The following is a 13,460-nucleotide window of genomic DNA, read 5'->3' on the forward strand; positions in this document are numbered from 1 at the left end:
TGGCATGTTCTGGAACAAAGCCACATGACTAGAGTGTGGGAGAAAGGGAGAGTGACAGATGAGGTCATATTGGTGGGAAGGGGTCAGATCCTACTGACTTTCGTAGGTCATGATAAAGATTCTGTCCTAAGTGAGAAAGGGAATCCACTGGAGATTTTAATCAGGATGTGGCATGATCTGATTTACATTTCTTTCTGGGCGCCGTGTGGAAATTCAACCGTAAAGTGGTAAGAACGGTAACCAGGACAGAGATTAGGCATCTATGCATTGTCCAGGTGAGAGGACCAATGAGAAATTGACTCAAGTAGTCTAACCTAGAGATGACAGGTTAGAATCTATTGTGGTAGCCTGATTAGAGGTGGTTGGTGTGGACTAGGGTAATAATTACTAAGGTGGTGAGAAGTGGTTTCACTTTAGGAGAAGTTTCACAAAAAAAGTGATGTAGAACCGTTTGAGTTGAACTTTAAATGGCAGGCAGATTTGTGACAAGTGGGGAGTCATTCACTGATTTATTGAGTGCCTCCTAGGGGGCAGGCACTGTGGCAGGTTCTGGGGTTACAGCAGTGCAGGAGTCCTTGCTGAGAGTGAGGAGAAAACTTGCTGAGGAACTAATATTCTAAGTAAAGATACAAAAGTAGCGAGGTGAACAGTATGTTAATAAGAATTACCTCCAGATACAGTTTTAAGGATGCTTTATTCTTTTTCTTTTAGTTTAGAAAATTGTATGACTAAAACTCCTTTGTATGCTTGACTTTCCTTGAATTTGCAAAAGTGGTAAGTTTCTATCAGTAGAAACTCAGTTCATTGTCAGCTGGCAAATTTCATCATGTCACTTCCTTAGAAACAGTGGTTAGTATTTATCTTTCCCATTCTGAGAAGGAGAAATTATAGCCTCCTTAGAAAGGAAAAGCACAGAGGAGAATACAAAATATATAATAAATTCATATATTTAGGTGCATCTATTGCCGTCCATCTGCTACCCTGCCTCCACTCTTGCCCCCTGAATCTTTTTCCAAGTGTATGACCCAACTTCAACATTCCCTCCTTCTAATTCCTCTTGTATACAGTCTTCAGAATTAACTGGCCTAAAGCAGTCTAGTCATGTCCATTCCCCTGTGCTTACAGAATAAATTTCAAATTCCTTAGCCTGATACCAACCTGACCCAACTTACTTTTTCTGTTTTAACTCTGACTCCAAATTGTTTTAATCACATTGGATTTTTTCTTCTTTTTTTAAAAATTATTTTTTAAACCACGGTGAAATAACAAAATGTAAAATTTGCCACCTTAAACCATCTTGAAGTATACACTTTAGCGGCATTAAGTACATTCACAGTGTTGTGCAAATCCCACTGGATTTTAAACCACACGAGTATCGCTCTTCCCTAATGCTTCTGGCAGTTTGTTGCCTGGACTGTACCTCTATCTATGTGATTCCTGCTGGCCCCTGAAATGCCTTTCCCTTTCCTTACCAATTAAAATCCTACATATCCTGAAGACCAGTTGTTTTAGGCTCTTATGAAACCTCATCTGGAAACAGAAGGTTAACTCTGTTGCTAGGTAACATACTACTTAAAGTTAAAATGATGCCTGGTTGGTAAATTGCATCTGGACTGGGAAGATTTATACATGAACTACAAATACCTGATGGGGATGCGATATTTTGGACTTCCCTGAGTGATGACTTGTGATTAGGCAGGTTCCTTGTCCCTGGAGGCTAGGGCTATGGAGTTATTACAAGAGATGAGCCTTTAAGGGCATGAGGCTTCTGATCCAGGAACGTTCTTGTACCCACCCTATATTGATCTTGTCTTCTTGCACCTGATCTGTCACCTGGGGGGCATGGACTGATGTTTGTACTGACATAAAGAATCCCACTGAAGAAAAACTCTGAAGCTGCCCTGCTAGCCAGTGGCATTTCCTGTATTATATCTTTCTTGATAGATCTACTGTGGCTCATAGTAGTCTTATGAGTCTGAATGTTTAGCTGGACTAAGAAGACCTGCTTTGAGGAGTTGCATCAATATGCAGACATATTGTCCTAAATCCTAATACCCCTTGCACACCTGGACTTAAAACCACTGGGACTATATTCAGGGCTAAGGTAATAAAGCATGGCTTACCTTTGGAAGGAGCTGGATTGCCTGTAGAATTCTTTGTCTGTGCCCAGAATTAAGGATTCCAATTTCCAACAGATCTTGATCTTCCATAACATTGCTTCCCTGAAACAAAACCAGAAATGTTATAAATTAAATCAGGCATTTTTACTGTGGGTAAACAATGATTTTCTTAATACAGAGAAAAATAACCAACAAGTGATCTGATTTTTATAGACAAAAACATAGAGTCATTCTTCTGTGAGGGTGAGGTGAGAGTAGATCACCTATATGACTGTGTTGAAGGTTCTGGGAAAGTTTTCTTTCCATCACAAATACTCTCATGGCTTACTATTTATGGTTGGATTATCTGCATTGGGAATTCATTCCTGTGACTCAAAACCTTGTTCCCCTAAAAATGTATATGCTTCTAGGAAGAGTTGTCATTTAAAACTATCAGTGACCTATGCATTGAGGTGAATGAACAAGTTTTTTTTCCCTCTGAAAATAGATTATGTAAGAAGAGCTGATGGAATAATTGAAGTATACTAGGCAAGTTAAAAGAGAATTAATAATTAATCTTAAATATTGGATGTCAGATACCTGATCAAGATGTGAGGACAGAACAATGAGTAAGATGCAGGTCCCTGCCCTCAACTCTCTATTCCTTCCAGTCCAGTGATGGAAACAGATTGTTCAAAGGCAGTTAGGATGCTGTGAATATGCTATGATGGTGACACATGCTTGGTAGTGTAGAGGGGATCTGGGATATGTTTGCAGGGGAGATGATGTCTAATCAGATGTCTGAAGGATGGTTTGGATTTAGCATTCAAAATGGGAAGGACTAGGAGAAATTATGTGCAATGTCGTGTGGGTAAGAAAGAACACAGTTTACTTGGAAACATCAAGTTCTAGGATAAGTTGGAGAGAGGAGCAAAAGGTAAGTCTGGAAAGATAAGGAAAGGCCAGACTATACAGACGTTGTATGCCACGCTGAGGAATTTAGACTTCATCTTGACCATAATGGGAAGCCTGGACAGATTTTAAGAAAAGGAGTTACATGATGAGATTCCATATTTAGAAGGATCAATTTGTTTTCTGTGGCTGGGCCACAGTTTCCTTACCTATAAAATGATGAGGTTGAGCCACATAATCTCCAAGGATCAGTCTAGTCCTGATACTCTCTGATTTCAATGATTTCTTGACCTCTGATTAATATTCCAACACAGAAATTTATTTATTTTGGCTGTGCCATGAGGCTTGTGGGATTTTAGTGCCCTGACGAGGGATCAAACCTGGGCCCTCAGCAATAAGAGGGTGGAGTCCTAACCACTGAACTGCCAGGGAACTCCCTGTAACACAGAAATCTATAAATGGCTTATTTTGTCCCTAAATTTTAGTCTTTTGGAGCTTGCAAGCTAGAGTTTCCCTTTAAATAAATCTATAGAGAAGTTCAAGAATTCAGATCACTGCTTTCTATGGACAAGTCAAAGTCTGTCCTACTAATGTGTGAAATAAAAACACTTATGAATAGAAATTACAGAATACCTATTTATGGAGAGCAGTGGGTACTGATGAATATTTAAAGCAAAAGAGAATGAACTGGAAAGGGCAATCATGGGAGCATGGAGACCATTAGAAGACCACAGTAGTTGTTCTATAGATGATGTGGGCTTAGACTAAGGTAGTGGTCACAGGAGACTGAAAGAAGTGAGTGGATCTGAAAACTATCAAGAAGTTTGACTTGGTGATTGAATGCACAGAATGATGGAGAAACTCAGAATACACATCAGTTCCAGGCTTCAGCAGTAGGGGTGGACCGTGATGCCTTTTCCTGAGAAAGTAAAGGAGGAGGGGCCAGTTTACTATGGTGCAAAGACTAATGTCTTTCCCTGGACTGGCACAGAACAGATGAATGTAAACAATTTAATATCGGACTATGTTATAAATGGATGAATTGGCTGTTCTTAGAAAGATTAAAGTCATTAGAATGGCATCATAGCTAGGGATTTACAATGGGCGCTCACCAGACAAAAACATTCCACCTACGCATAGTAACATTCCTGTGCTTAAGCTACTCTGGCCACCTTGGAGAAGGCAGAACTACGCAGGTAGAGCAGCATGATAATAAAAGCCTAATGCTAACAAATAAGCCAGTCTTGGGAGTATGCCACAGGAAACACTGCTCTCAGAAAGTACTCAGTGCACACAATAGGGCATGGCTAAGGATATAAATGACTTCATTTTGAGAAAGCGTTATTATTTTCAGAAATGGACTAGTGTGTCATGAGTGGGATATATGATGCCGTTCTGTGTTTGACTTTCACTCTTTAAGGGGTTTTCCAAAGGAGTTAAAAGGCCCTTAAAAAACAAAAACAAAAACAAAAAACTTTGGCCACCTATGTATTAGATCATTATCTGGTTTTCCACTGGCTAAATTACCAGTCCACAACTTAAGCTTATACAAAATATAGAACCTGGGTTCTTTACACAAACACAAAACACACCAGGATGCTATAGTCTGATTTAGCTACTATCTATAGGTAATACTGAAAACTTGATTTCAGTGTTTGAATACTAAAATGATTTAAAAAAATTAATCCTTAAATCATAAACAATACGAAAAGACAACCCTCAGAATGGGAGAGAATATTTGCAAATGAAGCAACTGACAAAGGATTAATCTCCAAAATTTACAAGCAGCTCAAAATCAAAAAACAAACAACCCAATCCAAAAATCGGCAGAAGACCTAAACAGACATTTCTCCAAAGAAGATATACAGATTGCCAACAAACACACGAAAGGATGCTCAACATCACTAATCATTAGAGAAATGCAAATCAAAACTACCATTAGGTATCACGTCACACTGGTCAGAATGGCCGTCATCAAAAAATCTATAAACAAAAATGCTGGAGAGGGTGTGGAGAAAAGGGAACCCTCTTGCACTATTGGTGGGAATGTAAACTGATACAGCCACTATGGAGAACAGTAAGGAGGTTCCCTAAGAAACTAAAAATAGAACTACCATACAACCCAGCAATCCCACTGGGCATATACCCTGCAAAAACCATAATTCAAAAAGAGTCATGTACCAAAACGTTCATTGCAGCTCTATTTACAATAGCCAGGACATGGAAGCAACCTAAGTGTCCATCAACAGATGAATGGATAAAGAAGATGTGGCACATATATACAATGGAATATTACTCAGTCATAAAAGGAAATGAAATTGAGTTATTTGTAGTGAGGTGGATGGACCTAGAGTCTGTCATACAGAGTGAAGTAAGGCAGAAAGAGAAAAACAAACACAGTATGCTAACACATATATATGGAATCTAAAAAAAAAAAAAGGTCATGAAGAACCTAGGGGCAGAGGAGCTTCAAGATGGCGGAATAGTAAGTCATGGAGATCACCTTCCTCTCCACAGATACATCAGAAATACATATACATGTGGAACAACTACTACAGAACACCTACTGAATGCTGGCAGAAGACCTCAGACCTCCCCAAAGGCAAGAAACTCCCCACGTACCTGGGTAAGGCAAAAGAAAAAAAAGAGACAAAAGAATAGGGTCGGGACCTGCACCAGTGGGAGGGAGCTGTGAAGGAGGAAAGGTTTCCACACACTAGGAAGCCCCTTTGCGGGTGGATACTGCGGGTGGTGGAGGTGGGTGGGGAGCTTCGGGGCCATACTGCGGGTGGCGGAGGTGGGAGGGAAGCTTCAGGGCCGCGGAGGAGACTGCAGCAACAGGGGTGCGGAGGACAAAGAGGAGAGATTCCCGCACAGAGGATCGGTGCCGACCAGCACTCACCAGGCCGAGAGGCTTGTCTGATCACCCGCTGGGATGGGCGGGGGCTGGGAGCTGACGCTCGGGCTTCAGAGGTCAGACGCCAGGGAGAGGACTGGGGTTGGCGGCGTGAACACAGCCTGAAGGGGCTAGTGCACCATGGCTAGCCGGGAGGGAGTCCGGGAAAAAGTCTGGAGCTGCCAAAGAGGCAAGAGACTTTTTCTTCCCTCTGTTTCCTGGTGATCGATGAGAGGGGATTAAGAGCACCGCTTAAATGAGCTCCAGAGACAGGCGAGAGCCGCGGCTATCAGCGCGAACCCCAGAGACGGGTATGAGATGCTAAGGCTGCTGCTGCAGCCACCACGAATCCTGTGTGCAAGCACAGGTCCCTTGCGGGGAGCCTGTGCAGCCCGCCACTGCCAGGGTCCCGGGATCCAGGGACAACTTCCCTGGGAGAACGCACGGCGCGCCTCAGGCAGGTGCAACGTCACGCCGGCCTCTGCTGCCGCAGGGTCGCCCCGCATCCGTTCCCCTCCCTCCCCCCAGCCTGAGTGAGCCGGAGCCCCCGAATAAACTGCTCCTTTAACCCCGTCCTGGCTGAGCGAAGAACAGACGGCCTCAGGCGACCTACACGCAAAGACGGGTCCAAATCCAAAGCTGAAACCCCGGAGCTGTGCGAACAAAGAAGAGAAAGGGAAATTTCTCCCAGCAGCCTCAGAAGCAGCGGATTAAAGCTCCACAATCAACTTGATGTACCCTGCATCTGTGGAATACCTGAATAGACAACGAATCATCCCAAATGGAGGAGGTGGACTTTGGGAGCAACGATATATATATATATTTTTTCCCTTTTTCTCTTTTTGTGGGTGTGTATGTGTATGCTTCTGTGTGTGATTTTGTCTGTATAGCTTTGCTTTTACCATTTGTCCTAGGGTTCTGCCTGTCTGTTTTATTATTTTTCACATAAAAATACTTTTTTCTTAATAATTATTTTTTATTTTAATAACGTTATTTTATTTTAATTTAATTTATTTTATTTTATCTTCTTCTTTCTTTCTTTCTTTCTTTTTTTCCTCCCTTTTATTCTGAGCCATGTGGAGGACAGGCTCCTGGTGCTCCAGCCAGGCATCAGGGCTGTGCCACTGAGGTGGGAGAACCAAGTTCAGGACACTGGTCCACCAGAGACCTCCCAGCTCCACATAATATCAAATGGCGAAAATCTCCCAGAGATCTCCATCTCAACGCCAAGACCCAGCTCCACTCAACGACCAGCAAGCTACAGTGATGGACACCCTATGCCAAACAACTAGCAAGACAGGAACAGAACCCCATCCATTAGCACAGAGGCTGCCTAAAATCATAAAAAGGCCACAGACATGCTCAAACACATCTCCAGACATGGACTGGCCCAACAGAAAGACAAGATCCAGCCTCATCCACCAGAACACAGGCACTAGTCCTCTCCACCAGGAAGCCTACACAACCCACTGAACCAATCTTAGCCACTGGAGACAGACACCAAAAACAATGGGAACTAAGAACCTGCAGCCGGCGAAAAGGAGACCCCCAAACACAGTAAGTTAAGCAAAATGAGAAGACAGAGAAACACACAGTAGGTGAAGGAGCAAGGCAAAAACCCACCAGACCTAACAAATGAAGAGGAAATAGGCAGTCTACCTGAAAAAGAATTCAGAATAATGACAGTAAAGATGATCCAAAATCTTGGAAATAGAATGGAGAATATACAAGAAATGTTTAACAAGGACCTAGAAGAACTAAAGAGCAAACAAACAGTGATTAACAACACAATGAATGAAATTAAAAATTCTCTAGAAGGGATCAATAGCAGAATAACGGAGGCAGAAGAACGGATAAGTGACCTGGAAGATAAAATAGTGGCAATAACTACTGCAGAGCAGAATAAAGAAAAAAGAATGAAAAGAATTGAGGACAGTCTCAGAGACCTCTGGGACAACATTAAACACACCAACATTTGAATTATAGGGGTCCCAGAAGAAGAAGAGAAAAAGAAAGGGATTGAGAAAATATTTGAAGAGATTAAAGTTGAAAACTTCCCTAATATGGGAAAGGAAATAGTTAATGAAGTCCAGGAAGCACAGAGAGTCCCAAACAGGATAAATCCAAGGAGAAACATGCCAAGACACATGTTAATCAAGCTATCAAAAATTAAATACACAGAAAAATATTAAAAGCAGCAAGGGCAAAACAACAAATAACATACAAGGGAATCCCCATAAGGTTAACAGCTGATCTTTCAGCAGAAACTCTGCAAGCCAGAAGGGAGTGGCAGGACATATTTAAAGTGATGAAAGGGAAAAACCTACAACCAAGATTACTCTACCCAGCAAGGATCTCATACAGGTTTCATGGAGAAATTAAGACCTTTACAGACAAGCAAAAGCTAAGAGAATTCAGCACCGTGAAACCAGCTTTACAACAAATGCTAAAGGAACTTCTCTATGCAGGAAACACAAGGGAAGGAAAAGACCTACAATAACAAACCCAAAACAATTAAGAAAATGGTAAGAGGAACATACATATCGATAATTACCTTAAATGTAAATGGATTAAATGCTCCAACCAAAAGACATAGATTGGCTGTATGGATACAAAAACAAGACCCATATATATGCTGTCTACAAGAGACCCACTTTAGACCTAGAGACACATACAGACTGAAAGTGAGGGGATGGGAAAAGAAATTCCATGCAAATGGAAATCAAAAGAAAGCTGGAGTAGCAATTCTCATATCAGACAAAATTGACTTTAAAACAAAGACTATTACAATAGAAAAAGAGGGACACTACATAATGATCAAGGGACCAATCCAGGAAGAAGTTATAACAATTGTAAATATTTATGCACCCAACATAGGAGCACCTCAATACATAAGGCAAATGCTAACAGCCATAAAAGGGAAAATCGGTAGTAACACAATCATAGTAGGGGACTTTAACACCACACTTTCACCAATGGACAGATCATCCAAAATGAAAATAAATAAGGAAACACAAGCTTTAAATGATACATTAAACAAGATCGACTCAGTTGACATTTATAGGACATTCCATCCAAAAACAATAGAATACACATTCTTCTCAAGTGCTCATGCAACATTCTCCAGGATAGATCATATTTTGGGTCACAAATCAAGCCTTGGTGAATTTAAGAAACTTGAAATCATATCAGATATCTTTTCTGACCACAACGCTATGAGCCTTGATATCAATTACAGGAAAAAAATCTGTAAGAAATATAAACACATGGAGGCTAAACAACACACTACTTAATAACCAAGAGATCACTGAAAAAATCAGAGAGGAAATCAAAAAATACCTAGAAACAAATGAGAATGAAATCACTATGACCCAAAACCTATGGGATGCAGCAAAAGCAGTTCAAAGAGGGAAGTTTATAGCAATACAATCCTACCTTAAGAGACAAGAAACATCTAAAATAAACAACCTAACCTTACACCAAAAGCAATTAAGAGAGAGAAAACAAAAACCCCCCACAGATCACGAAGGAAAGAAATCATAAAGATCAGATAAGAAATAAAGGAACAAGAAATGAAGGAAACGATAGCAAAGATCAATAAAACTAAATGCTGGTTCTTTGAGAAGATAAACAAAATTGATAAACCATTAGCCAGACTCATCAAGAAAAAAAGGGAGAAGAATCAGATCAATAGAATTAGAAATGAAAAAGGAGAAGTAACAACTGACACTGGAGAAATACAAAGGATCATGAGAGATTACTACAAGCAACTATATGCCAATAAAATGGACAACCTAGAAGAAATGGACAAATTCTTAGAAATGCAGAACCTTCCGAGACTGAACCAGGAAGAAATAGAAAATATGAACAGACCAATCACAAGCACTGAAATTGAAACTGTGATTAAATATCTTCTAACAAACAAAAGCCCAAGACCAGATGGCTTCACAGGCAAATTCTATCAAACATTTAGAGAAGAGCTAACACCTATGCTTCTCAAACTCTTCCAAAATATAGCAGAGGGAGGAAGACTCCCAAACTCATTCTACGAGGCTACCATCACTCTGATATCAAAACCAGACAAAGCTGTCACAAAACTACAGGCCAATATCAGTGATAACATAGATGCAAAAATCCTCAACAAAATACTAGCAAACAGAATCCAACAGCACATTAAAAGGATCATACACTATGATCAAGTGGGGTTTATCCCAGGAATGCAAGACTTCTTCATATATGCAAATCAATCAACATGATACACCATGTTAACAAATTGAAGGAGAAAAACCATATGATCATCTCAATAGATGCAGAAAAAGCTTTCGACAAAATTCAACACCCATTTATGATAAAAACCCTCCAGAAAGTAGGCATAGAGGGAACTATCCTCAACATAATAAAGGCCATATATGATAAACCCACAGCCAACATCATACTCAATGGTGAAAAACTGAAACCATTTCCACTAAGATCAGGAACAAGAGAAGGTTGCCCACTCTTACCACTATTATTCAACATAATTTTGGAAGTTTTAGCCACAGCAGTCAGAGAAGAAAAAGAAATAAAAGGAATCCAAATTGGAAAAGAAGAAGTAAAGCTGTCACTGTTTGCAGATGACATGATATTATACATAGAGAATCCTAAAGATGCTACCAGAAAACTACTAGAGCTAATCAATGAATTTGGTAAAGTAGCAGGATACAACATTAATGCACAGAAATCTTTTGCATTCCTATACACTAATGATGAAAAATCTGAAAGTGAAATTAAGAAAACACTCTCATTTACCATTGCAACAAAAAGAATAAAATATCTAGGAATAAACCTACCGAGGAAGACAAAGACCTGTATGCAAAAATTATAAGACACTGATGAAAGAAATTAAAGATGATACAAATAGATGGAGAGATATACCATGTTCTTGGATGGGAAGAATCAACATTGTGAAAATGACTCTACTACCCAAAGGAATCTACAGATTCAATGCAATCCCTATGAAACTACCACTGGCATTTTTCACAGAAATAGAACAAAAAATTTCACAATTTGTATGGAAGCACAAGAGACCCCGAATAGCCAAAGCAATCTTGGGAAAGAAAAACGGAGCTGGAGAAATCAGACTTCCTGACTTCAGACTTACTACAAAGCTACAGTAATCATGACAGTATGGTACTGGCAGAGAAACAGAAATATAGATCCACGGAACAGGAGAGAAAGCCCAGAGACAAATCCACACACATACGGTCACCTTATCTTTGATAAAGGAGGCAAAAGTATACAGTGGAGAAAAGACAGCCTCTTCAATAAGTGGTGCTGGGAAAACTGGACAGCTACATATAAAAGAATGAAATTACAACACTCCCTAACACCATACACAAAAATAAACTCAAAATGGATTAAAGACCTAAATGTAAGGCCAGACACTATCAAACTCTTAGAGGAAAACATAGGCAGAACACTCTATGACATAAATCACAGCAAGATCCTTTTTGACCCACCTCCTAGAGCAATGGAAATGAAAACAAAAATAAACAAATGGGACCTAATGAAACTTAAGAACTGTTGCACAGCATAGGAAACCATAAACAAGACAAAAAGACAACCCTCAGAATGGGAGAAAATATTTGCAAACAAAGCAATGGACAAAGGATTAATCTCCAAAATTTACAAGAAGCTCACGCAGCTCAATATTAAAAAAACAAACAACCCAATCTAAAAATGGGCAGAAGACCTAAATAGACATTTCTGCGAAGAAGATATACAGATTGCAACAGACACATGAAAGAATGCTCAACATCATTAATCATTAGAGAAATTCAAATCAAAACTACCATGAGATATCATCTCACACTGGTCAGAATGGCCATCATCAAAAAATCTACAAACACTAAATGCTGGAGAGGGTGTAGAGAAAAGGGAACCCTCTTGCAGTGTTGGTGGGAATGGAAATTGATACAGCCATTATGGAGAACAGTATGGAGGTTCCTTAAAAAACTAAAAATAGAACTACCATACAACCGAGCAATCCCCCTACTGGGCATATACCCTGAGAAAACCATAATTCAAAAAGAGTCATGTACCACAATGTTCATTGCAGCTCTATTTACAATAGCCAGGACGTGGAATCAACCGAAGTGTTCATCAGTAGATGAATGAATGAAGAAGATGTGGCACATATATACAAGGGAATATTACTCAGCCATAAGAAGGAACGAAACTGAGTTATTTGTAGTGAGGTGGATGGACCTAGAGACTGTTACAGAGTGAAGTAAGTCAGAAAGAGAAAAAGAAATAGCACATATATATGGCATCTAAAAAAAGAAAAAAAAAAGGTCATGAAGAATCTAGGTGCAAGACAGGAATAAAGATGCAGACCTACTAGAGAATGGACTTGAGGACACGGGGAGGGGGAAGGGTAAGCTCCGACAAAGTGAGAGAGTTGAATGAACATACATACACTACCAAACGTAAAACAGAATGCTAGTGTGAAGCAGCCACATAGCACAGGGAGATCAGCTCAGTGCTTTTTGACCACCTAGAGGGGTGGGATAGGGAGGGTGGGAGGGAGGGAGATGCAAGAGGGAAGAGGTATGGGGACATATGTTCATGTATAACTGATTCACTTTGTTATAAAGCAGAAACTAACACACCATTGTAAAGCGATTATACTACAATAAAGATGTTAAAAAAATAAATGTTAAAAAGTAAATAAATAAAATGGTAAATTTTAATTTGAAAAAAAAAAAAAAGAACCTGGGGCAAGAGGGGAATAAAGATATAAAGATGCAGACATATTAGAGAATGGTCTTGAGGATATGGGGAGGGGGAGGTGTAAGCTGGGAGAAAGTGAGAAAGTGGCATGGACATATATACACTACCAAATGTAAAATAGATAGCTAGTGGGAAGCAGCCGCATAGCACAGGGAAATCAGCTCGGAGCTTTGTGACCACCTACAGGGGTGGGATAAGGAGGGTGGGAGGGAGGGATACGCAAGACAGAGGGGATATGGGGAGGTATGTATATGTATAACTGATTCACTTTGTTATAAAGCAGAAACTAACACACTATTGTAAAGCAATTATACTCCAATAATGATGTTTTAAAAAAAATGAACAACAAAAAATACACATTAAAAAATATTTAAACTTTAGAGACCACTGTTCTTCCTCTAAACCACCACCTTATCTATCTTCAGTAAGTGAGGAAACATTTTGAAGAACTGTAGGGAAGTTAGACAACTTCTCTTTGGGTCAAATATCCTAGCATACAGGACAATTACCAAACACTTTTGAAAAATGAGCGAAAACTGTGAAACGCACAATGCAAATGGTGAGAATGTGCCCAAGAGGAAATGGTCATAGTTGTGGAAATGTAAAGAAAAGGATTCACTGGCCCCAGTGAGGTATTCCGTTGGAAATTTTCTATTTTCTTTCTTATTGTAATATATAGGGATAGCAAAAATGTCCTGGTGCATCATCTAGCCAGTCTTTTTTCAAAATAGCACCAGGCTTGGAGTCTAAAGACCTGGGTCCAGGTCTTATCTGGGTAAACA

At 39.9% G+C, this 13,460-nt stretch overlaps 1 protein-coding gene across 18 annotated transcripts in view; it reads right to left on the bottom strand.

The window, feature by feature from the left end:
• The window catches only part of ANKS1B (ankyrin repeat and sterile alpha motif domain containing 1B), a 1,163,282-nt gene that overhangs the window by 341,192 nt on the left and 808,630 nt on the right, over positions 1–13,460 (bottom strand). For all 18 annotated transcript variants that reach the window (XM_067697640.1, XM_067697639.1, XM_067697638.1 and 15 more), the window contains one exon: positions 2,124–2,222. In XM_067697640.1, coding sequence (XP_067553741.1) covers positions 2,124–2,222 — 99 coding nt within the window. The remainder of the gene's footprint in view (positions 1–2,123; positions 2,223–13,460) is intronic.

The sequence above is a fragment of the Pseudorca crassidens genome, chromosome 11 (genome assembly GCF_039906515.1).
Source record: "Pseudorca crassidens isolate mPseCra1 chromosome 11, mPseCra1.hap1, whole genome shotgun sequence".
Lineage (NCBI taxonomy): Eukaryota > Metazoa > Chordata > Mammalia > Artiodactyla > Delphinidae > Pseudorca > Pseudorca crassidens.